General features: G+C 52.9%; 7 protein-coding genes across 7 annotated transcripts; 3 read left to right on the forward strand and 4 right to left on the reverse strand.

The window, feature by feature from the left end:
* Positions 1–408: 408 nt before the first annotated feature.
* PFLUO_LOCUS4593 (Hym1p) lies at positions 409–1,668 on the reverse strand (the record flags this gene model as incomplete). The annotated part of the gene is made up of 3 exons (XM_073781959.1): positions 409–912; positions 971–1,449; positions 1,503–1,668. The coding sequence occupies 3 exons, from the start codon at positions 1,666–1,668 to the stop codon at positions 409–411; spliced, it is 1,149 nt and encodes a 382-aa protein (XP_073638662.1).
* A 192-nt stretch (positions 1,669–1,860) lies between these two features.
* PFLUO_LOCUS4594 (Ribosomal protein arginine N-methyltransferase rmt3) lies at positions 1,861–3,606 on the forward strand (the record flags this gene model as incomplete). The annotated part of the gene is made up of 4 exons (XM_073781960.1): positions 1,861–2,056; positions 2,113–2,517; positions 2,571–2,808; positions 2,859–3,606. The coding sequence occupies 4 exons, from the start codon at positions 1,861–1,863 to the stop codon at positions 3,604–3,606; spliced, it is 1,587 nt and encodes a 528-aa protein (XP_073638663.1).
* Positions 3,607–3,798: 192 nt separating this feature from the next.
* On the reverse strand, positions 3,799–4,910 carry PFLUO_LOCUS4595 (uncharacterized protein; the record flags this gene model as incomplete). The annotated part of the gene is made up of 2 exons (XM_073781961.1): positions 3,799–4,855; positions 4,903–4,910. The coding sequence occupies 2 exons, from the start codon at positions 4,908–4,910 to the stop codon at positions 3,799–3,801; spliced, it is 1,065 nt and encodes a 354-aa protein (XP_073638664.1).
* A 541-nt stretch (positions 4,911–5,451) lies between these two features.
* PFLUO_LOCUS4596 (transport between ER and Golgi ATPase protein) lies at positions 5,452–7,847 on the forward strand (the record flags this gene model as incomplete). The annotated part of the gene is made up of 3 exons (XM_073781962.1): positions 5,452–5,558; positions 5,611–5,926; positions 5,979–7,847. The coding sequence occupies 3 exons, from the start codon at positions 5,452–5,454 to the stop codon at positions 7,845–7,847; spliced, it is 2,292 nt and encodes a 763-aa protein (XP_073638665.1).
* Positions 7,848–9,482: 1,635 nt separating this feature from the next.
* Positions 9,483–10,503, forward strand: PFLUO_LOCUS4597 (uncharacterized protein; the record flags this gene model as incomplete). The annotated part of the gene is made up of 3 exons (XM_073781963.1): positions 9,483–9,498; positions 9,581–10,011; positions 10,069–10,503. The coding sequence occupies 3 exons, from the start codon at positions 9,483–9,485 to the stop codon at positions 10,501–10,503; spliced, it is 882 nt and encodes a 293-aa protein (XP_073638666.1).
* Positions 10,504–10,894: 391 nt separating this feature from the next.
* PFLUO_LOCUS4598 (uncharacterized protein) lies at positions 10,895–11,773 on the reverse strand (the record flags this gene model as incomplete). The annotated part of the gene is made up of 3 exons (XM_073781964.1): positions 10,895–10,979; positions 11,157–11,309; positions 11,466–11,773. 3 exons carry the CDS (start codon positions 11,771–11,773, stop codon positions 10,895–10,897), a joined length of 546 nt encoding a protein of 181 aa, XP_073638667.1.
* A 3,838-nt stretch (positions 11,774–15,611) lies between these two features.
* On the reverse strand, positions 15,612–21,469 carry PFLUO_LOCUS4599 (uncharacterized protein; the record flags this gene model as incomplete). Its single annotated transcript, XM_073781965.1, has 3 exons — positions 15,612–15,905; positions 15,965–16,078; positions 16,136–21,469. The coding sequence occupies 3 exons, from the start codon at positions 21,467–21,469 to the stop codon at positions 15,612–15,614; spliced, it is 5,742 nt and encodes a 1,913-aa protein (XP_073638668.1).
* Between the last annotated feature and the right edge of the window lie 151 nt (positions 21,470–21,620).

Here is a 21,620-nt window from a genome sequence, read left to right on the forward strand (position 1 = left end):
GATTCAGGCAGCATCGCTCAACACGACGACATGGATGTGGAAGAATCAGTTGGGATTGAGGGAGGGAGAGAGCTCGAGAACCAAGGAGGAAGAGGAAGAAAGAAGGAGGGAAGGCTTGGCGGGAGGGATCAATTCATTCCACGGGAGGAATGAGGGTTTCTGTTCAAACGGTCGTGTTGTTGAAAATGGACCCGGGTCACTTGTTTCAATAATGTGGAGTGCGCTAACGCTTATAGTAGATCGGGATTATTATTGGCAAGTCGCAGGTAAAGTGCTTGACTATTGAGTGGCTGCGGCTGATGAGAAAACCTAAATCATTCCATGTACAGAATCTCGCAAACGCCCGTGACTGCTATACCCAATCCAACCAGCTCATTCATGATCATGATCACATCGCGATCGGCCTAACTATGCCACCGCCGTCCCGCTGACCGACTGCGCTGGGCGCGGCCGAGCCTGCTCGACCGGCTCCCGGGGCAGCAACTCGATCTGGCGCACCAGGAAGCTCTTCTCGTCCATAAACTGGTCATCGTCCGTCCGGTCCTCCAAGAATTTGGGCAGGAATCGCAACAGCCGGTCCCGGTTGTTAATGAGAATGCGCTGGACAGCCACCGATTTGGTCGGGTTGGCCACGAACACTTTGAAAACATGGAACCCCTCGTATTGCACCATCTTGCGGTCATCCCGCAACAGCTTCATGCATAGCTTGAGGTTCTCCCCGCTCTCCACATATGCCACCATCACGCTGTAGTTGGCTCGGTCCAGGAGGATCTCTCCCAGCAGCTTGATACTTTGTCGCTTGGTCACGTACGAGTCCGACTGTATTAGGGTGTCGTTGAATCGGCCGAAAAATAGATCAAAGTTTGTGGCTAGGTAGGATGTGACGAGGCTTTTATGACGCGTTAAGATCTCCTGTAGCAGAGGCATTAGCGAACCGGGTAGCCGGATACGGGGCAGAATATGAACCTACCCGGAATGTCGTAAACGCATCGGCGCTCACTTCGAAATTGCCCTTGTCGATCCATTCGAAGAAATTCCAGAATATCCCGTTCCCACTCTGCAGCACACTGGGCTTCAGATCGGACAGCCGCACAGCGGGCTCTCCCTCGTTCGATTCATCATATAAAACGACTGCCGTGATGACATCGTATTTCAGGGCTTCCCTCAGAATGACACCGCATGGCATGGCACTCTGGGGGTGGGCGTAGCCGCGACATAACTCGATGATCACCTCGGGTCGGTGGTGGACCAGGTAGGAGACAACGGGCGGGTCTTTGTCGGGGGCATAAGATGCTGGTCGGAAGCGGAGGATGTGTGAGAAGATGGTCTGAGTATCTTTACGCGCCTCGAATGGGAGTAGATGGAGTGCTCGCGACAGCTCGTAGAGTAGATCCTCTTGCAGAGTGACTTGGACCAGGGCGTGGACCTGTTCGGGGGATGTGTTGACTTCTAGAGTGTCCAACGAGTTAAATAGGATCCGACTAGAGAAGGGAGCGACCAACCTTGTGTGCCTTGGACGATGAGTTTCATCTGGGTGAGCTGTTTGGACAGCTCCTCGTCGACTTTGGGGGCATTGGGGGAGTCCTGAATGTGCAGCAGCAGGTCCTTGGTGGCCCGCACAATATCGGCCGGCTGCCGTGACCGGCCACGACCGAAGAAGAAAGACATGGTCTGGGGGTGGGGGGAGGAGTAGGTATGATTGCCAACCGAACGGATGATGCGAAGTGATGAATAAACAAAGACCGGGGCAACGGGCAGGGGCAGCCTGAGGCAGCAACTGATAATTCGCCCTGATAAGGATTTTTGATTTTGATCTTGTTCTTGCCCCTCCAAACATCTGAGCATTTGCACCATACCATAATGGCGGACGCTCTTTCCGTGTCGGACTCGTCGGACTCTAGTAACGAGGAGGGCTGGGAGGATCTCGAGCCTGAGGACGAGTCGCAGCCTGTTGTAGGCCTTTTCACCGACGATGTGTTTCCCGATGTGCGCGCCATGCTCAAGGAGTGCAAGGACAAGCACAATTTCGACTTGGTGAAGATCCAGAAGACCCTTGGTATGCATTGCGTCAGATCCAGCAAGATAATGAACTAATTGTGGATCCTGTTGCAGGCCTGGACTTCCTGGACATGATCAAGCTGGTCAACTATGTGCGCACCCAAGTCAAGTCTGGGAACAAGACACCCGATGTTTCGACCAAGGCCCAATTCGACGATGACGCCTACCTCAAACCCGTGTTGGAAGACGATGCCCTTCTGTATAGCTTGGATGACCTCGCTGATGACCAGGGCGAAGACGCCGCCCCCGGTACCGAAGCCGAGCGCCAAGTGCTCGAGCTCCAGGAGGATCTGGAGCGCCTTCAGACCCAATTCTCTGAGTATAGACTCGCCGTGCAGAAGTCAATGGAGGACCAGCTGTCCAAGGAAGAGAAGAAGCTCGACAATGCCCCGTCTGCCCAGACGACCGATAGAATGCAGGAGGCCGAAGATGGCTACTTTGTATCCTACTCCTACAATGGTATGTTTTCACCCCCGGAAGGCTTGAAACATTGGCTAACCTTTTTCTTCAAGGAATCCATGAATCCATGTTGAAGGACACCGTGCGCACCGATTCTTACCGTGATTTCGTCTACGACAACAAGCACCTTTTCAAGGACAAGGTGGTTCTGGACGTGGGCTGCGGCACCGGCATTCTGTCCATGTTCTGCGCTCGCGCGGGTGCGAAGAAGGTTATCTCAGTCGACAACTCGAACATCATCGACCGCGCCAGGGAGATTGTGTACGCCAATGGACTGGGCGATGTCATCACGTAAGTGCGCCGTTTCAACACACTGTTGGTACACCACTAACATTGAAAAGATGCATCCGCGGCAAGATTGAAGAGGTGACTCTACCCGTGCCGCAGGTCGACATCATCATCTCCGAATGGATGGGTTATGCGCTCCTGTTCGAGGCGATGTTCGACTCCGTCATCTACGCCCGAGACCGCTACCTCGCCGCGGATGGTCTCATGGTCCCCTCGCACGCCACGCTGCGGATCGCGCCCTTCGCAGACCCAGATTTCGTTGCATCGCACATCTCCTTCTGGAACAACGTGTACGGCTTCGACATGAAGAGTATGCTCATGAACATCTACGACGAGGCTCTTGTGCGCAGCATCCAGCCGAAATCCACACCTGGCGATTCCACGGTGTTCCTCCCGCTTCCGCTGCACACCATCACCGTTGACGAGTTGACTTTCCTGAAGGACTTTCAAGTCACCTTGAAGGAAGATATTGACGCACTGGATGGATGGGCGATCTGGTTCGATATCTTCTTCATGCCGTCGAGGCAGTCTACCGTGCCGGACGAGGCTGTGCCGGCAGATATGCAGAAGAAGGGCATCGTCGCCTTCACTACTGGTCCCGATGGGACGGAAACTCATTGGCAGCAGGCTATTTGTCTGATTGACCATGGGAAACATACTCCTAAGCCTCTCAAGAAGGGCCAGGTTATCGCGGGCAAAGTCGGCTACGAGAAGAAGGAGGCCGGGTCCCGGTTGTTGGATATCAAGATTCAGTGGGAGGGCGATGGCGAGAAAGGCACCCAGAAATGGGACCTGAAATGAGCGAATAGAGGTGCAAAAGTTGATTTTGTTTTCAATTTACTGTTTCTTAGATAGATAGAGGATTATACCCAGTGAGATCTATGACCTGGCTATGGTTTTCAACATCTAGTTACATTAAAGGGGGTGTTTGAATTTCAATAGTAATGGGGTATCCTGGTACACGTCAAAAAAAAAAAAAAAAGGCCAATGCGTCTAAGTTCTGCCACTTTCTGGTTTCCTGGAACGCCGGTCTTTGTCAGAGGCTCCGTCGTGATGGCGATGACTTCGCGAGGAGTGCCGGTGACTCCGATGAGAGCGATCTCGACTCCGATCCCGGTGGCTGCTCCGATGTCGATGGGAGGAGCTCCGTCGATGTCTATCCTCACGCTCCCGTCCAGCGGGCGCATCAAGCTGGAAGCCATCCAAACTGCCCGCGGAGGGTGACCGTTTCCGCCGGCGCGGACTCGACCGCTGCACTTCTTCAGCCTTCAAGGCCTCGATCTCCCTCCGCTTGTGCTCATTCCAGCGTTTCCGCTCCTGCTCCGTAGTTTTCAGCTGCCTCACGCCGCGCTTGATAGCTGCAAGAGGATCATTCGTGTCCATCCGCGCCTTTTCTCTCTCCTTGCGCCGGGGATCTTCATTCCCCCAGACATTCTTTTCAGACATGGAAGCTGGCGCTCGAACGTCCTGCTCTGCAGATGAATACCACGGCTTCCGCCCCGCTACCTCTTTGAACCCCGCCGCATTCGAGAACCGCATGGTATATTGATCTTCGTAGCTTCGTTTCTTCCGTGAAGCCTCCGCCTCCACCTCCGGGTTCTTCTCTGCCTTTTGTTTCGCTGCAGGAAACAGATTGATGTGGCCTGCGCCATCTACAAGCGGTGCTTGGACATCACTCTCCTTACGGCGGGATGTGAGAGCCAGCTCGTCCCGTTTTGCAGTTGCTCGCGCGGCATCATCGCGCGCTAGACGGATATCGCGGTCCGTGTCGTCCTCGCCCGCGAGACGTCTTCTTTTCCGATATCCGCCCGCGTCATCAGTGGTCTTGCGGTCTGATCGGGGGGATCGGTCGGATGATGCAGGCGGTGGTGGTGGGGGAGGAGTGGATGGACGTTCACCGCGGAGGATCTGAATGCGGCGCTCGGCGTCGACCTCTTGCATGCGACGCTCATCCTCTTCCTCGCGGGCTTTGGCCTGTGCCTCGTCGCGCTGGACGCGGGCGATACTTTCTGGGTTGTAAACGTTCCATGACTTTTTGCCGAGGAGATGGCTATATTTCGTTAGTAAGAACCGGGGAAAGCTAAGGGGTCTCCATACAGAGGCATGGTGGCGAGAGTGTGAAGGAGTCAAGGTGGTTATCGATAAGAAGTTCGTACTTGGCCACTCCCAACTCCTGCTCTTCTTCCTCTTCCACATTCACATTCATCCCTCGATCCTTCTCTCTTGACTCTTAATCCAATTTATTCTTCCTCATTCCACCTCTAGCTCTTTTGTGCTGCCTGGATCCGATCGACATAGCTTGCTGCCTGCTCGCTCGAGACACAGTGGCCAGAGAGTGACCTCCCTTCCTCTCGACAGCTTCCCTCAACCACACCACTACATCATTTCATCATGTTTAATCGAAACAACCTTCCCTCCGTACCCAATCCATTCGGAAGTCGACCAGATGGCGGACGCCCGCCTGCGCAAGGCTATGCGAATCCCAATCAAGCCCCTCCACGGTATGATCACAGCCGCGCCCACTGGGCCGGTGCAGCAAATGCAGACCCTCCCCGCGATAACGATGTACCGATGACTGATGCGTCTGCTGATCTAAGGGGATACGGAGGCCCGCCACCGCCGGGACGACCACCACACCAGCAACAGATGCCGCCGAGGATGCCGGTCGGAGGACGGCCACCGCCGGGTGGTGGCCAGACCTGGACCTTGCAGCCAGACAAGAGTCCGGACACCAATTATACGTTTGGAAATCTGTATGTTTGAACTCGTGTTACTCAGGAAATACTAGGTACTGACTCGGAGCAGCGTCGCCGTTTCACCGCAGGATATTCCGCCTACGCGAGACCGCGGCGACATCCTAGTCCTGATTAACGACTTCTTCGTTCTCTCCGCTCGTCCTCTGGATGGCTTTCCTCCCGGCCGGATTGGCATGTCGGATCCTCAGCGGACATGGGCGAATATTGGTTTGCGAGACATGGTCAAAGTGCAGCTGTACGATCCATTCAGCCAAGGGGGACAGGCGTATTTGGGTTCTGCCGATATCGAAGTCAGCTTTGCATCGGTGAAGAAGCGGCCGCAAGAGCCGTATGATCAGGATGTGCTGGGACGTGAAGTGATCCGGGTATGTTATGGATATCACATGGATTTGAGGGATCTTTTGCTGACACAACCAGGCTTTCAATAACCAAATCTTTGCCCCTGGACAACGAATCCTGCTGGACGTTGCGAATGTGCCCCTTTTGTTACATGTCAAGACGGTCCAGCGAGTGGATCTGACCGCCGAGAAAATCGATCTCAGCTCTGGACTGGAGGAGACAGACGGCCTGGCAAGGGGAATCCTCACCACGCACACGCAATTGAACTTTTACAGGGATAAAGAAACCGGCATAAATGTGAAGTCATCCAACCGCCGCCCAGCGGCAAACTCCATCATTCAGCCCGGTTTCAAGTTCGAGGACATGGGCATTGGTGGCCTGGATTCCGAGTTCAGCACGATCTTCCGACGTGCTTTTGCCTCCCGAATCTTCCCCCCTGGTCTGGTCGAGAAACTGGGCATTCAGCATGTTAAGGGTCTGTTGCTTCACGGCCCGCCGGGAACGGGTAAAACGCTGATTGCGCGACAAATTGGAAAGATGCTTAACGCTCGAGAGCCTAAGATCATCAACGGTCCGGAGGTGTTGAACAAGTACGTCGGTCAATCAGAAGAGAACGTTCGAAAGATGTTCGCAGACGCGGAGAAGGAGTACAAAGAAAAGGGCGACGAGAGTGGCCTCCACATCATCATCTTTGACGAGCTGGACGCAGTGTGCAAACAGCGTGGCAGCGGAGCAGGTGGTGGCACCGGCGTGGGCGACAGCGTGGTCAACCAGCTTCTGTCAAAGCTCGATGGCGTTGACCAGCTGAACAACATCCTCTTGATCGGTATGACCAACCGAATGGACATGATCGATGAAGCCCTGTTGCGCCCAGGACGTCTGGAGGTGCACATGGAGATCTCGCTTCCAGACGAGAGTGGTCGAGCTCAGATTCTAAAGATCCACACTGAAAAGATGCGCACCAACAACGTGATGGAAGCCGATGTCGACTTGGTCGAGCTCGCGCACATGACCAAGAACTTTTCTGGTGCTGAGATTGCGGGTCTGGTTAAGTCGGCTTCGTCCTTTGCCTTCTCGCGTCACGTCAAAGTGGGCACGATGGCCAGCATCAACGAAGATGTGGTGAACATGAAGGTCAACCGGGCTGATTTCCACCAAGCTCTTGCCGAAGTGCAGCCTGCCTTTGGTGTGTCGGAAGAGGAACTTTCCAGTCGCCTTCAGTATGGCGTTATCCACTACTCGGACACCATCAATGAGATCCTCCGGGAAGGCGAATTGTTCGTCAAGCAGGTTGGCCAGGCTGACTCGACACCTCTCTTTTCGGTCTTGCTACACGGTCCCACGGGAAGCGGCAAGACTGCGCTTGCAGCGCGCATTGCCATCGACTCTGGCTTCCCCTTTATCAAGCTCATCAGCCCCGAGGACATGGTTGGCTTCAACGAGGCGCAAAAGATCCAGCACATCAACCGCATCTTCGACAGCGCGTACAAGAGTCAGACGAGTATCGTGGTCATCGACAATATCGAGCGCATCATCGACTGGGTGCCTATCGGCCCCCGGTTCAGCAACAGCGTGCTCCAGGCGCTCATGGTCTTCCTCGGAAAGAACCCTACTCACGGACGCCGGCTCCTGATCCTGGCCACGACCACCGAGCGTGCGTTGATGAAGAACCTAGACGTTTACAACTCGTTCAATTCGGACATCATGGTTCCGAACGTCAACTCCTTTACCGAGCTACGGTATATCATGGAGCAATCCGGAGTGTTTGACTCGCAGGAGATCAAAACGGCCCTGGAAAATATCGGCGGTCTGGATGAATCCAAGTTCAGCGTTGGCGTCAAGAAGATCCTTTTGGGTATTGAGACCGCCAAGCAGGATGCTGATAAGGTGGGACGCTTTGTCCGTGTCGTTAATCGGGCCATCGAGCTCGAGGAGGCTGGTATGTAGTTAGTCGGCGGTTTATATCGAGGTGTGGCTGAGGACTTGGATACCATGGTGGTGCTTTTTTTGGCTAGATCGTTTGATTGGCAAAATAAATACAGACAGCTGTCTTCAATCTTCATTCCGTGAGGTAGATAGTAGGATCTTCCTGTCGAAAGGTCCCCAGGTGATCTACAGAGTTGGTTCCCCACGTCTTTGTATAGGAGATGTGTGATTGTGAAGAGGAACCTATTTGTCGGTCAATGTACACAGTTGAGGATATCCTCCAGCTGTGTTACGCAACTTCTGGGCGATCTTCGTACATTATAGCCCTAATCTACCAGGTTCATCCACTAGATACAATTATGGGGAGTCACAGGTAGTTTGTGCCTGCCCAGTGCTGCAAGGAAGCGCGACTAGATAGGCTTAGTCACTAATCTAGAAAGGCTTAACGCTACATACATATGGCCATAGTACCGTCCTGAGGAGAGAGCAAATATCCCTCCCCCATCTTCTCACTCTCTTCTTCTCTCTCATCCTTTCTCTCTTCTCTCTTCTCTCTTCTCTCTTCTCTCTTCTCTCTTCTGATTTTCTTTCTCGTCCCTTCTCTCTTCTCTCTCTCGTCCCTTCTCTCTCTTGCCATCCTCCCCCTCTTGCCCTCTCTCTCAGCGTGCTTCACATACCTCATCATGTCCAATGCTTCCGGCTCTGTGGGCTCTACTTTGACCCGTTCTAGCGCCCACGCGCTTAGTTATGATTCACCGTCTTCGCGTACCTCCATCTTCAGTGGTTCATCACATGTGGATCGTGATGGATTCCTACAGTCTGAGCACAGGGCAGGAGGCCCTTACTTGTGCTCTCTTCCAGCGTTTACTCGTCTGGTCAGTGCAGAGTACGACCGTCGCACGCGATATCATGATTTGACGCCCAGGCTCCGAGCAGACACTGAAGCGATCCTCGTCGAAGAAGGAATCTCATACGAGTTTGTCAGCATCACCGGCCGGCAATCCAAGGTTGACCCGGAACCAGAGCCCGTGCCGACGGTGCTTGTTGTCACAGAGCGGAATTCGCGCCGCGTCGCGAAGAGGATCCACCAAGCTCTTGCGCCGTTAGTTTCTAACATTTGCGTGGAGCTAATAGGAGATGCGCTTCTCAAACCTTTTCGATGCTTTCCCGTGAGCCCCTCTGAATCGATTTTTCACAAATGGGAAAAAATTTGCGAAAGTATCCTATCTCGATCCGATATTCTCGAATGGACTGCTCTTGAGTGCTGGAGATATGGAACAAGTGGGGACCCAATCCAGAACCCTGTGACAGTGGTGGTTAGCGTCCTTAAAAGTTCAACGAGCCAGTTCTACACTGCCACGCAGCGAATCCGTGGGTTGCTTGCTCAACAAAATGAGAGCGATGTGGCCATTCTATTCCAAAAGGATGAGATCAAGCGACATGTCGAGAACCCTCTTATCCCGAGACAAGCTTGTACTCTACCTGCACAACCTGGAGTTAGCCTCGGAATACACTCCAGTTCAGCCGGTTCTTCGACACTGGGCGGCATAGTACAACTCCGGTCTCCAGATAATGAATGGCATTCCTTTGGCATGACATGCTTTCACTGCGTTTATGCTCCGGAAAACCATCGAGAGTCTCTGAATCCCATTCAACATGCAGGTGAAGGTCAGTATGTCGGGCACTTGACTATTTTATTCTCAGTCAAGTTACCTCGTTGTGACTGTTGACACATTACTAACTTACATTCATAGCATTCCGTAAGTGGATGTTTTCGCCTGTCCTCCCAGGGGATGCCATGGCCAAGATGATACTCAATGTTGACCATCCCTCGGTTCCTGACCTGAGACGTACTATTGAGGACATCAACTCGAAAATTGAAGACTTCAGAGACGCAGAATTCAGGAGAATCGAGCGGCAGATACAGCAGAGGGAGGCAAGTTCTGTTGATGCATTTGTCACGGGAGAAGAGGAACAACGTTACCACATGACGCTGAGGGTCATCGCCTTCCTGGAATCTGAACGGCATCATTTTCAACAATTTCTTGACGACAGAGCTTACTTTCTTGGCCCTGTGTTTGCTGGCAGCGGTCTTTACCGCAAAGAAGCGCGGAATGATGATCAAGATTTTCTTCTGGACTGGGCCTTGATTCAAATCCGTCAAGAGAGACTTGGGAAAAACAAAGTATGGCTCATTCTACTCCTTTATCCTTGAAGCTATGCTGACATTCGGTGATACAAGCCTTTCCTCTACGGAGCGACAACTCAGCAACTTGTAGTAGCAGGACTTCCACTAGAAGCTTTCTTTAAACAAGAAAAGCTTCTCAAGGCCACCAATTCGGAAATGGTGGTTTTCAAATCTGGGCGGTCTACATCCATCACGCAGGCTAAATTTCACGGGCTCAAGTCTGTTCTAATAACCCGCGAGCCTATCCCAATGTATGGAACATTCAGACTAGTCACAACATGGGAATATGCATTCGCGAGCATTTCGGAAGGACCGTTTGCGGAACCAGGAGATTCGGGAACGTTCGTGTCCACACGCTTGGGAGGCGTGGTTGGACTTTTGTGGGGGGGAGCTGAACGCAACGATATCGGTTATGTCACCCCCATCGAGGCCGTATTTGATGACATCAAGAAGGTGACTGGTGCTGTGGAGGTTCGCATTGCTAGCTAGTGAGCTGAGGAGGGTGCTGTGCAGATCCGTATTGCTAACTAATGAGCTGGGGAGATCCGAATGCCAGATTATTGCTTACTCCTACATGGCCAGCTTTCTACTCCCTGTCGTCTTCGTCTTTTCGCTTCTAGACAAGCATGCTTTAGACGACAAAATCCTGTATGACCTCATAGAATTCAGTATTATTGAGGCGTAACAAGCACTATAATACCCTCTCGTGACACATACAAACTACCAAGATCCTAGGGATATACGCAGTAAAACTAAGCAAAACACAAAACACGCCAATCTCGACAAAACCAAGACAGAAATAGCCCATTCCAGCCCGTAAATCACGGTATTTTTACGCCCGTTCGTCACATTCATGAGAAATTACACGCCTCGCAACGGATCAGTACCTATCGTCATAGGCGTATTTCTGTGCCGCGCGACGGTAGTCGTCCGGGTGGGCCCGCTCAGCCTTAGATTTGAGGGCGCTAAATATAGTCTCGTCAGCTTCTAGAATCTTGCCTAGAACAACCCTAAACACATTTGGGCGATCGCCGTGCACGTGCCAAGTGCTGTTCTGGTGGCGGAGCGCGGCGGAGCGGAGCGGAGAGTGTTGACGTCGCTCTTCATCAAGGGAGGCATAAAAAGGGATTGGGGGGTCTTACCTGACACGCTTCTGGGTCCATTCCAGGTCGCGCTTGGTTTCGCGCGCAACTCTGAGTCCTTCGTTGAAGTTCGATCGTACACCCTTCAGACGACGCTGCGCGAGGGCTTGCAGCTCCAGCAACTCTTGCTGCTTTGCGTTCATGCGGCCGGAGCTATAACTGCGAGTTAGCAGTGATCTCTTTCCACGACCGTCGCAAAATGCCGCCCATCGCGCGTGAATATGCGTTTGAGCATGCATGCATGCTCGTGGGCCAGAAACGATGACAGTCGCACTTCGACAAACGTGGAGTTGACAGTGGAGTACTCACGTTTGCGCCTGTCGGGCAATGCCCTTGTCCAGCGGGATCGGGTCGTACGCATCTTGCATGCGGCCATTTAGGACATCGACGACGTCCACGCCGGAGTAGCCGGCGGAGCTGGAGTCATAGTCGCCGCTGGCGGAACTGAATGTCAGGCCGCCCGAAGTGCGGCTGCCAGCAACAGTGCTGGAGTCAGACAAATCTGGCGGCGAGCCATGAACCCGAGACACGGGGTACAAGCCCGCTGGCGCCGGTGCCTTTGACGGCACGTTGATGGGCATAGCGGAGGGCTGGTAGTAGTGACGGTGAGTGGCCATGGCGACAGTGAGTTCTTGCAAGTCAAGTTGAATGAAGAGACGACGAGGTGGTTTAAGCACAAATTAATAATAATGTGCAACAGGAACGTGATGCCCTCAGGGAAGGACGGAGAGGTATCAAGTATAGATGGGAGGAAGGCAAGGTCTTCAACCGAGGACTGTTCAGATGGAGCAAGTTAGAAAGATAAAAAAAAAGAAGAAGGAGAAAGTCAGACTCGCCCCGACAAGAAGGGGGGCTTTATAGCCCTCACCGGAGAGTCTTCCATCCGGCGGAGACCTGGTCTGTTGCGGCCGATGAGGTGATGGAGATGGGGGTGCCAGGAAAGCCATTGGGCCACCGGGGGAACATCGACTTCCGCCCATCCTCCTGTGGCTCCAATCCCGGGCCTCTTGCTGCATCCTCTTCTCCGTATCTGCCCGCCGATTCGCCTCTGGACCGCCCGGACCCCGCTCGGAGTGGGCAAAGACAGGATGAGTCTGGGCCAGGATTGCCAGCCATCCCTCCATCTCTCCACTAGGGCTCGCTTCCGCTTTCCCGTGGCGGCCTATTTACTTTATGATCACCGGTCTCGGACTACGCCCCCTTCCTGTTTGGTATAACCCGGCTTCTTTCCAAGCGGAGACTGGTTGGTGCTTCTAGGACGCTGGTTGGGATAGAAGGCTTGGCGGGTGGGAGGGAGGGTAGGCCTATAAATACGGGTGTTGCATCGTCCCTCGTCCGTTTCTCCTGCTCTCGATTTTTGGGCCTTGAAACCTTCCCCTCCTTCCTTCTTGCCCCTCAATTGTCCCACCATTACTGTCTTTTGTAGGGTTCCGTGCCCTCGTCGTCGAAAATGGGGTGGCTGGGAACCGGAGGTCAGGGTGATGGGTGACGTCTATTCGCGGGTGGCGTGGGAGAGAACAAGCGGAGATGGAGAGAAATTCCGGAACTACAAGAGTGAAAAGCCCTGAAATCCCTTATCTGTTACCGCAGCCACTGACTGTGAGTAGATTACCACTTGCCTGGTTGATATGTTGATACCCCAGGGACGATGGAACCACAGAATCCAAAAGAACACACGAGGTTTTTTCCCGAGGCTTTTGCTTTGTCCGAAAAAGTGTCTCACACTCGAACTTACATCATCACTGAGGATTTTATGGGCCCAAGACCCCCAAGCCCCCAAAGGGTAGTGTTGCAGACAGCATGAACGCTGCCAGACAGCGACACGGTCACCGGGTGTGTAGATCACAAAGGTTGGACACCCCTGCATGGGGCGAGAGACTGGGGACGAACGAGATTCGAAAGAGGACTTCTTGCCGAGCCTGTGGCCCATGCCCTGCTCTAACGAGGGCCCAAGATTTCCAACCAGGCACACAAGAACTGTGCGACCTCCTCGGAAAGGAACCCAAGTTTGGAACAGAATGTCCTCGGATGAAGATTCCCGCTGCTCGGTTTGCGCGCCTTGATGCGGCTATCGCTGTTCTAACAGTTGAACAGAGATTGACAAGCGCAGACGCCAACCATTTGCGGAAAAAAAGACCTCGGCGGGTTTGGAAGCCCCGCTCTATGCAGACACGAGCCATGACATGCTTGACATATCATCTTTGGGTTCTTGTTCGGTCTATGTGCACGGCTATCGGCAATGCAATTGGAGAAAACCCCAAAAAGTGGCATGCGTTGCCGCATTTTCCTCCGCCCTCGGACGCAGCCTCTTGTTCATTGGTCCCAGATACAGAGCTCGCCCTTACAACCGTCAGGCCATGACCAACGAAGTGCAGACCTACGCCTAAGCCGTCAATGGCCGCCATGCAATGCCTTGCAGCCTGCCAAAGAAGAGGCAGAACAATAAAGATTCCGTTGACAACGAACACCAATGCTACCGAATTACCCTGTGACACCACCCTCCTTCTTTTGTTTCTGCGTCACCACTACAACGACCGGAGAAAGATCCCCTTCTGCACAGGGATGGCCGCCTCGCCGAAAACAACAGGCTGAACCCAATCGTTCCATCCGGCCAGGCCCAGCAGCAGCGTCGGGCAGCACGAGAAAAAAAAAAATGACGCGCAGTGCAAGAGTCAGCCCGGCCTGGGACTGGAAGAGGAAAGGAAATCCTTTCCCCCATCCCCCCCGTTATTTCTGCCAGCGTCATCGCCCGATGCCCTCCATTACCCTGATCCGCCCCTCCATTATCCCACAGACCTGGTTCCGGCTCAGGCAGAGACTGTTGGGAACGATCCATTCTGCTGACAGGAGTGACGGGACTGTGATCAGGCATAGACTTGGGCCATCATCATCATTATCACTATCATCATCATTCATTTCTTCCGATCTCGAGGCTCAGATCAATCCGCTAGACCAAGAAACCCATTGGTTCCCCCGTCGACCCCGTCGATCCTTTTTTTTTTTTTCCAGTCTTACTGACTTGGCCAGCAGAGTAAGTGGGGTTACGTTAGTGAGTTACGGCGGGGATGCGCTTCTTTGGCTCCTTCACCGCCACATGCAGCGCGATGACTGGATCCGTGGCCGTGGACAACTCATTCTTGCTTTCACTGCTAACTCCTTGTAGAACTGCGTGTATTGTCGTCCCTTTACTCCCTTTTTTTGGGAACTCAATACGTATCCGAAACCGAGAAAAGAAAATATTACAGAAAATATTACCAAAAAAGTGTATATGATCTGAACTACATACTAATCCCGACCTAAATTCCAGACTTGACTCCTTGCCGAAGGAAATTGTCACTAGGAGTTTGTTTAAAAGTTACGCTTTGTCCCCCTTCGTTTGCGCTTTGCCTTCGTTTTCCCCACGTCTGCGGTAGATCTCGAATTGACGCTGTCTGTCTTTGTCGCGGTTGATTTGTATCATAATTGTGTGCGGCGCCATTGGGATTTTGACTACTTTACTTAGTGTTCATGCTATCCAGGAAACCATTCAGCCCTGCGCCGAGCAAAGCAGCCAGCCATAGGGCACGCGTTGTCGATCGGTGCTTCGCTGCAGCCTTGACGGGGCCAGGAATTGACATAAATATATGCAACAGAAGTCTGACGACAGATGCGGCTATGCAGTGTATCGCTGTACTTAATGGCCAGATCTAAAGACTCTAAACCAAAGAAAGAAAAAAAAACACGAGAAAAGCAAAGTGTAGATTATTGACAAAATACAGGTCCAGAAAATACACAGGTATCGTTAAGCGTAATCTGTTATCACAGAGATCGAAGAGAAAAAAGCACAAGCCCGCTGCTGTAGAACACACTCCCTTCCATGCCCGCTCGCAATATTCCATGAAATAAAAGGAAAGGAAGCAAGGGCACCAAAAAAAAAAAAAACACACGAGGACTGACGCCTTGCGAAAACGCGAGCCGAATCCTGACGCAAAAAGTGGGTGATGGTACAAAGCGAAACAGCAATCAGCAAAAAGCACAAGCAGAACCTGACCTCGTGAATGCTAAGAAGGAAAAACGGGTGTCAACGGCTCAGCTTCCAATGAATATGCAAAAGAAGTATTGCATGGAATCTTATCAAGCTTATCAAGTCGGCAGGGAAAGGCAGCTTGTCGGAGGATTCAACAGAGTGAGGAGTATAAAAAAAGCCTCTCTGTGTATATCGCCGATACTCCGATGGCTCTCCCGTGTAATTCCCAAATCCCGTTTCCCAAAAATATTAAGGCATCCAAAAAGTTCCAACAAACCGTATGTTTCTTTCGGGAGTGAGAATAACCGAGAGCCCGCTCAGCCTGTGTTATAAAGTATGTTGTAAGGAGAGAGATTGAGATGCGAAAGACGGTTGAGAGTCTGCGGGTATGAAGCTGGTGGGCGAGGGAGAGGTAGAAGACAGTGGCAGGAAAGTGCGAGCTGCAGCTATCACCGCCGAGTGGATTGGGCTTCGGCGTTGTGTGAATGGAGGCGATCCCGAAGAAGCAGGAGAGGTCGTGCGGGATCCAGAAGTCCGATCATCAACTTGCCCAATTCATTGTGCTTGATAGGTTTCGTGACGTAGTCATTGAAGCCAGCCAGGGCCGCGTCTTCGATCTGATCGTTCATTGCGTTAGCAGAGAGGGCCATGATCGGAATCTGAGGATAATGGTTCTTCTGCTCCCATGCACGAATATCCCGGCATGTGTCGTATCCATTCTTGATCGGCATTTGGATGTCGCACTTTTTTTTATCATGTTAGATTTGATGGAGAAGATGAGAATTCCAAGGGGTTTACTTACGATGATCAAAGAGTAGTACCCGGGCTCCTTAGACAAGACCATGTTTGTGCACTCCTGCCCATTGCATGCAGTCTCTGACATGAGCTTGACTTTGTCCAGGTATTTGAGCATGACCTGTCAGCTTGATTAGCATGATCAGAAAACAGGAGGGGGAGAACAACGGCCACATACATCACGATTGGTCTCATCATCTTCCACGAGCAATATACGGTAGCCTTTGTTACCGAGCACCTCTTTGACCAATTTGGACATGGATTTGAAATTGTTATTGATCTCACGCGCCATGTCCTGGTTGCGGTCCTTGCTCAGTTCGCGTTTGCTGCTTGGGTCGAAGATGGTTGAGAAAGAGAACGGCTTGACAGGCTTGGGTACAATGAACACCTGTTTCCCTGTCGCTGCCAGCTCCTTCACCCGTGTGCTGATTTGACGTTTCTGGTACAAATCGGAAATGATAACAACCACGGGCGCAGAGTTCGGCTCAAATTCTGATACGTATTGTAAGATATCCAGAAAGTCATCCGCGGCGGGCAGGTTGAGGACCAGATGCGTGCATTTTGAGACGGAACCTGACCGCATCATATCCTTCCACTCATCAACATCGGGCAGTGTTGTAATCGTAAAGTCAATTTCTTGTGGGATAATCTGCTCAATATGCTGCTTGGTGGCTTGGCGGGTGTTGTCCAGCGGGCACAGGATGACAATCGAGAAGGGGCCTTCAATCGGAACAACAGGGGGGAGGTCCGGTGAAGGCTTGCCAAGGGGCACAGATGTACTCGATGGTGGAGGGGTCAAACGGATTGGAGGCTCCAATGCTGCGGGACTAGGTGCTGCGCTTATACTCGTTTGCGTCTCCTGGTCGACGGTCGATGGATTAGACGTAGGATTAGACGGGCTGAGGCCAGATAACATATTCACAGTCCTAATGTCTGGGGTCGGAAGAGCAGATGATGTGGCAGAGTGTGGGTCACGGCTCCCTGCGGACAGGGTCCCATCAACAATCGGAGAGTCTGGCCCAGGCGATAAATCACCTCCACCCGGACCTATGGCATCAGAGGCTCGACGTGGCAGCCCGGCCGGTTGGTAAGAAGTTGGTCGAGACAGCCTTGGTCTCCTTCTGCCGGACGCAGATGATCCTTGCCGGAGTAGCGGGGGCTGCTCAGCAGGCGACGGAGGAGGAGGGGCATCAACTTTAACATGGAAAGAAAATTTCGCCCCTTGGCCTTCTTTGCTGCTGGGTATGAGTTTGCCACCGTGCATTTCGACAAGCTGCTTGGACAGAAACAACCCAAGACCACTGCCTGCGTGCTGCTGTGACTCCTTTTCCCCCAGCTGGCTGAATTGTTGCATGAGGCGCTCCGCATCCTCAGAGCTGAAGCCTGTCCCCGTATCCACGACATCAAAGCTCAAAAAGATTTCGGTGTCTTTGACTTTCGCAGAGGGTTCGCGATGAAGGTTGCAGCAAATATGGATTTCGCCTTGAGAGGTAAATTTGACTGCATTGCCGACAAGATTGATCAGCACCTGGCGGATTCGGAACCGATCCCCAATCACCATTGACGGTACATCAGGGCTCATCAAATAGTTTAGCTCGAGACATTTGTCGATCGCACGCGAACCAATGGTGTCAATCACATCCTCGATCATCGACCGAACGTGGAACCAAGAATTGACCATGGCCATTTTGCCTGCTTCGACCCGAGAGACGTCCAAGATGTTATCGACCAGTTCACGGAGATTCGTGGAGCTGTTTTGGATTGTGTCAAGCATTCGCCTCTGATCACTGTCGAGCTGTGTGTCGAGAATGAATGGGATGGTGCCAAGAATTCCATTAAGCGGTGTCCGAATCTCGTGCGACATATTGCTGAAGAATTTGGTCTTGGACTCCATTTGACTGTTCAACTGAAGCATGGTCCTGTTGAGTTCACGCTCAAGGTTCTTTCGGTCGTTGATGTCAGTGCATGTGCCGTACCAAGAGGCTTCTTCGCTTCCGAAGCTGCTGGATTCAACGCGCACCAGGCGGACTAGGTGCCATCTGAAGTCGCCTCCTCTCGAACGAAGACGGATCTCTGTAGAATAGAAGGCACGGCCGCTTTCGTCTTTCTGCAAGGAAGCGACACCACGTTTCACAAGATCATCAAGCGCAGATGCGACGCCTCCATTATCCACTGATGGTGCCAAGTGCACACTGTCGACAGTGACCTTGACCGACTCCGCGAGATTGGTAGATCCGGATGGATTCTGTTTTGTTTTGAAAGACAGTCCACCGCACTTTTCGAGGTCGTCAGGATGGACATGTGCGGTGAATCCCAGATCCAAGGCTTCCTCCAGACTTTGACCCGTATACAAATTCCACTGCTCGTTGACGAATATCAGCCCGCGATTTTTGGTCGCTTCAAAGACGACCTGCGGGATTGAATTCGAGAATGCACGGTACTTTGCATCGATGGCAAACTTTTCTTTCTCTTGTATCGCCTTCAATTCCGCAATGTGCTGTTCGTGGATGTCGAGGAAAGAGCCAATCCAATAAAGCACCTCGCCAGTTAACGAAAGCAGTGGGTTTGCTCTGAAAATAAACCAACGGTAGGCCGATTCATCATTGAACCGCCTAACCCGTACTCGTTCGGTAAACTGGGAGCCTGTCCGCAAAGCATTGGCCCATTCATTGGAGACATGGTCCCGCTCACTGCTATGAATGTTCTGCCAAGGATCCCGCAACTTCTGCTCCTGAGGTTGACTTCTCCGGTAAGCGTCAAACTTGGCATTCGTCCAAATCACCTCGCCGGTATGTGGCCTAGCTAGAAAGAGATGAAGCGGAATGGAGTTGAGCATCAGTTGGGCGATGGTATCAGAAAATGGACGGGACAGCTCCCGCTGCAGCTGGGCGTACATGGAGTTCGTTGATGCTTGACGTGATGACTGTTGACTCGGAGAAACCGCAGGCAATTGTTTGATATCTTGCAACGGCGATGCCATAACGAAAGTTGGATCCTGTAGATTACTCTCATCGCCGGCATGCACTTTCCCAATCAGCTTGCCGGGAGACGTGGGCGTCGACGACACGAGGTTTATCTTTGATTTTGACAGCTGGCGCCGATGGTGTGAGATGTTCTCGCGAGAGCCGAGTGCTTGTGGCACATTGAAATAACTGTCTCCAGCTTCAACGCCAGCTCGCGAGCCTACTCCGGGAGAATCGATGGAGGGGCCCGCTGACCCGAAGCCAACTTGACCGAGTTCAAACCCAGGGGTTCCGAAACTGGAGATGGTAGGGCTGAATTTGGTGGATGAGTTATCGCTAGGGCTTGCCACGCTTACACGAGCGGAGAGGGGAGTGTCGCTGGAGACAGAATGAGAGACATGTCCGCTCAGACCTGCCACAAGTTCCAGCTCACTGCTAGCATCGGAGAAGGTCCCACCAAGGCCTAGCAGATGCCCATACCGAGAAGTATCTGCTCTAGAGACCATCTGGCGTTCGAGCTGACTGTACTGTTGGGCCAAACAAAATGAAGTCGTCAGGTGTGGCATGAGGTACTCCAGGGACCGCCGGAGATTGGGCGGGTAGGGCACGATGGGCGTCAAGAGGGATATGACGGCAACAGGAAATCTCAATGTCAACGACGAGCCATCGTTCAAACGATCACCATGAAGAAGTGGAATATGGATCACAGTCCTCGCCTCGTCAACGCCAATGGCCTCCAACGGAACGGTATTAGAGTAATCATGGGTAGGTGGGTTCTTCGAGAAAGCCCCCTCGTCGACTGTATGGCTGTTGAAAAATGGATTCTGATCGGCGTTTGTACGGGGGGCTGGTGACGGCGCAGGAGATTGTGACCATGGGGATTGTGGAGCTTGCTCGTACTCGTCGTACAGCTGCAAAGCAGTGGCGCCCAAGAGTGAAGCGTGGTTTTGTCGGTCAGTAGCTGCTGTCGTAGCATGCCCCGGAATCTCATCTGGATTTCCAGCAATGGGCGTGACCTGAACATGCTCATGGGGGCTTCCATGATGTCGCTGACGTGACAGGTAATCTTTGGAATACTGGCGGGTGAGGATAGCAGGTCTGGCACGACCGAAGAGTTTCACGACACCTGCTCGCTTGATTAGGGGATCTGGCTCAATCTCCAACGGTCTGGCAACTGGAAAAACAGCGTGACGCGGGTTGGAGTTGTTGAACGCAAGGTGCGGTTCTGGTTTTGCCATTGGATTTGGCTTGGTCGGAGGTACTGTTCCTGCAGAAGAACTGGAATCAGAAGCCAGTTTCTTCTCCGGCCTGGCTATGTTGGCTTTTGACCAATCCTTGGGCAGTCCGAACACAGGTTCTGAGGCCCGTGGCTTATCTTTATCGAAACCTGCGAAGGAGTGCCGCGACAAGAGGGATGGCCGAGTAACAGAAGAAGCTGGTCCGAACGCTTTGGTCTGCGAAACTGCGCCGATGTCCCGCTTCTTCTTGCCCGTTGCATCATTATTCTTGGGTGTGGTTTGCACGTCCGATGACGCACTATTCCCTGGAGGACGAGCCTGGACATCTTGCGTGAAAGGGCGATTCTGGTTGAAAAGCGCCTTTTGACCCCATGGCACATTCTCCAGGTCTGTTGCATCTCCTGGAACAGCTAGTGACACACGCTCCGCACCATAGCTACTATACAAGATGTCGACCAGATTGGACCACCACGCTTCAAGTCCCGGATTCGCATTCAGCTTCAAGGTCAGATCATAGAGATTGGGACTGGAAAAGGCGGCGTCATCGGGAATGTTCTTGTGCTGTGGTGGCAGAAAGATCGGTTGCGGATCGGCGACCTTTGTTGCAGCGGCGTGATCCTCGTCCCCGGACTCGGGCAGAGACCCGGAGGACTTCAACCTCTCGGATGGAAGTTTCAATCTGAACTGACTTGGGCGTGTGAGGGGCTCAGGGCTTGCGTGAGACTGCACTCGTGGAAATGGATAAGAGATTGGTTGTCCAACAGGAGCGGAGGGACTGGCAGGGTCCGCTGGTTTGATCGTTCCCCCCGAGCCTGTGGAATCAGACGTAATCACAGGCGGGGTTCGAAAAGCGATTGAACCATTTGAGAGACGCCGCCTTTTGTCGGCCGACTGACCGGGTACGGGCTCCGCCTGCACCGGGGGATGTTGATTCTGCTGCATTTGTTGGTACACAAGCAGTTCCTCCATCTGCCTCCGCAGCTCCTGGAGGGTCTGCGAGTTCCGTCCCGGGTCTTCCTGCCGTTCCGTCCCTGTACGGGCGACCTCGGCGATGGGAGTCAGACCGAGCACTTGTTCTGCAGAGTCCCCACGCGACAAACGAGGCATTTGGCCTGGCTGCACGACACCATCCTTCTCCGATGCTATCCCATCCAGGCGTTTGGTCCCTGACAGGTCATGGCTATGGGGACCGCTATACAGCGACGATGACAAGGGCGGCTGCAGCTGGTGCGGATGGGGCCCGGCGATGGGCGACACAGTCTCCGTGGGCGAAGGAACGGGCGGGCTGTTTCGATTCTGGGCCTCCCGCATTCTTCTCGTTCCACCACCGGTCAACTCAGGACTCCTAGGTGAAATTGACGTCACAGGAGCCAGATGAGGCGCTCATTTCTCAGCGGCGAACAGTCGTAGGGGGGGGGGGAGGGAAGGCGGGGCCCTGAGCGGATGAGAGAAGCGGACGGAA

The sequence above is a fragment of the Penicillium psychrofluorescens genome, assembly GCF_964197705.1.
Source record: "Penicillium psychrofluorescens genome assembly, chromosome: 3".
NCBI classification, from domain to species: Eukaryota; Fungi; Ascomycota; class Eurotiomycetes; order Eurotiales; family Aspergillaceae; genus Penicillium; species Penicillium psychrofluorescens.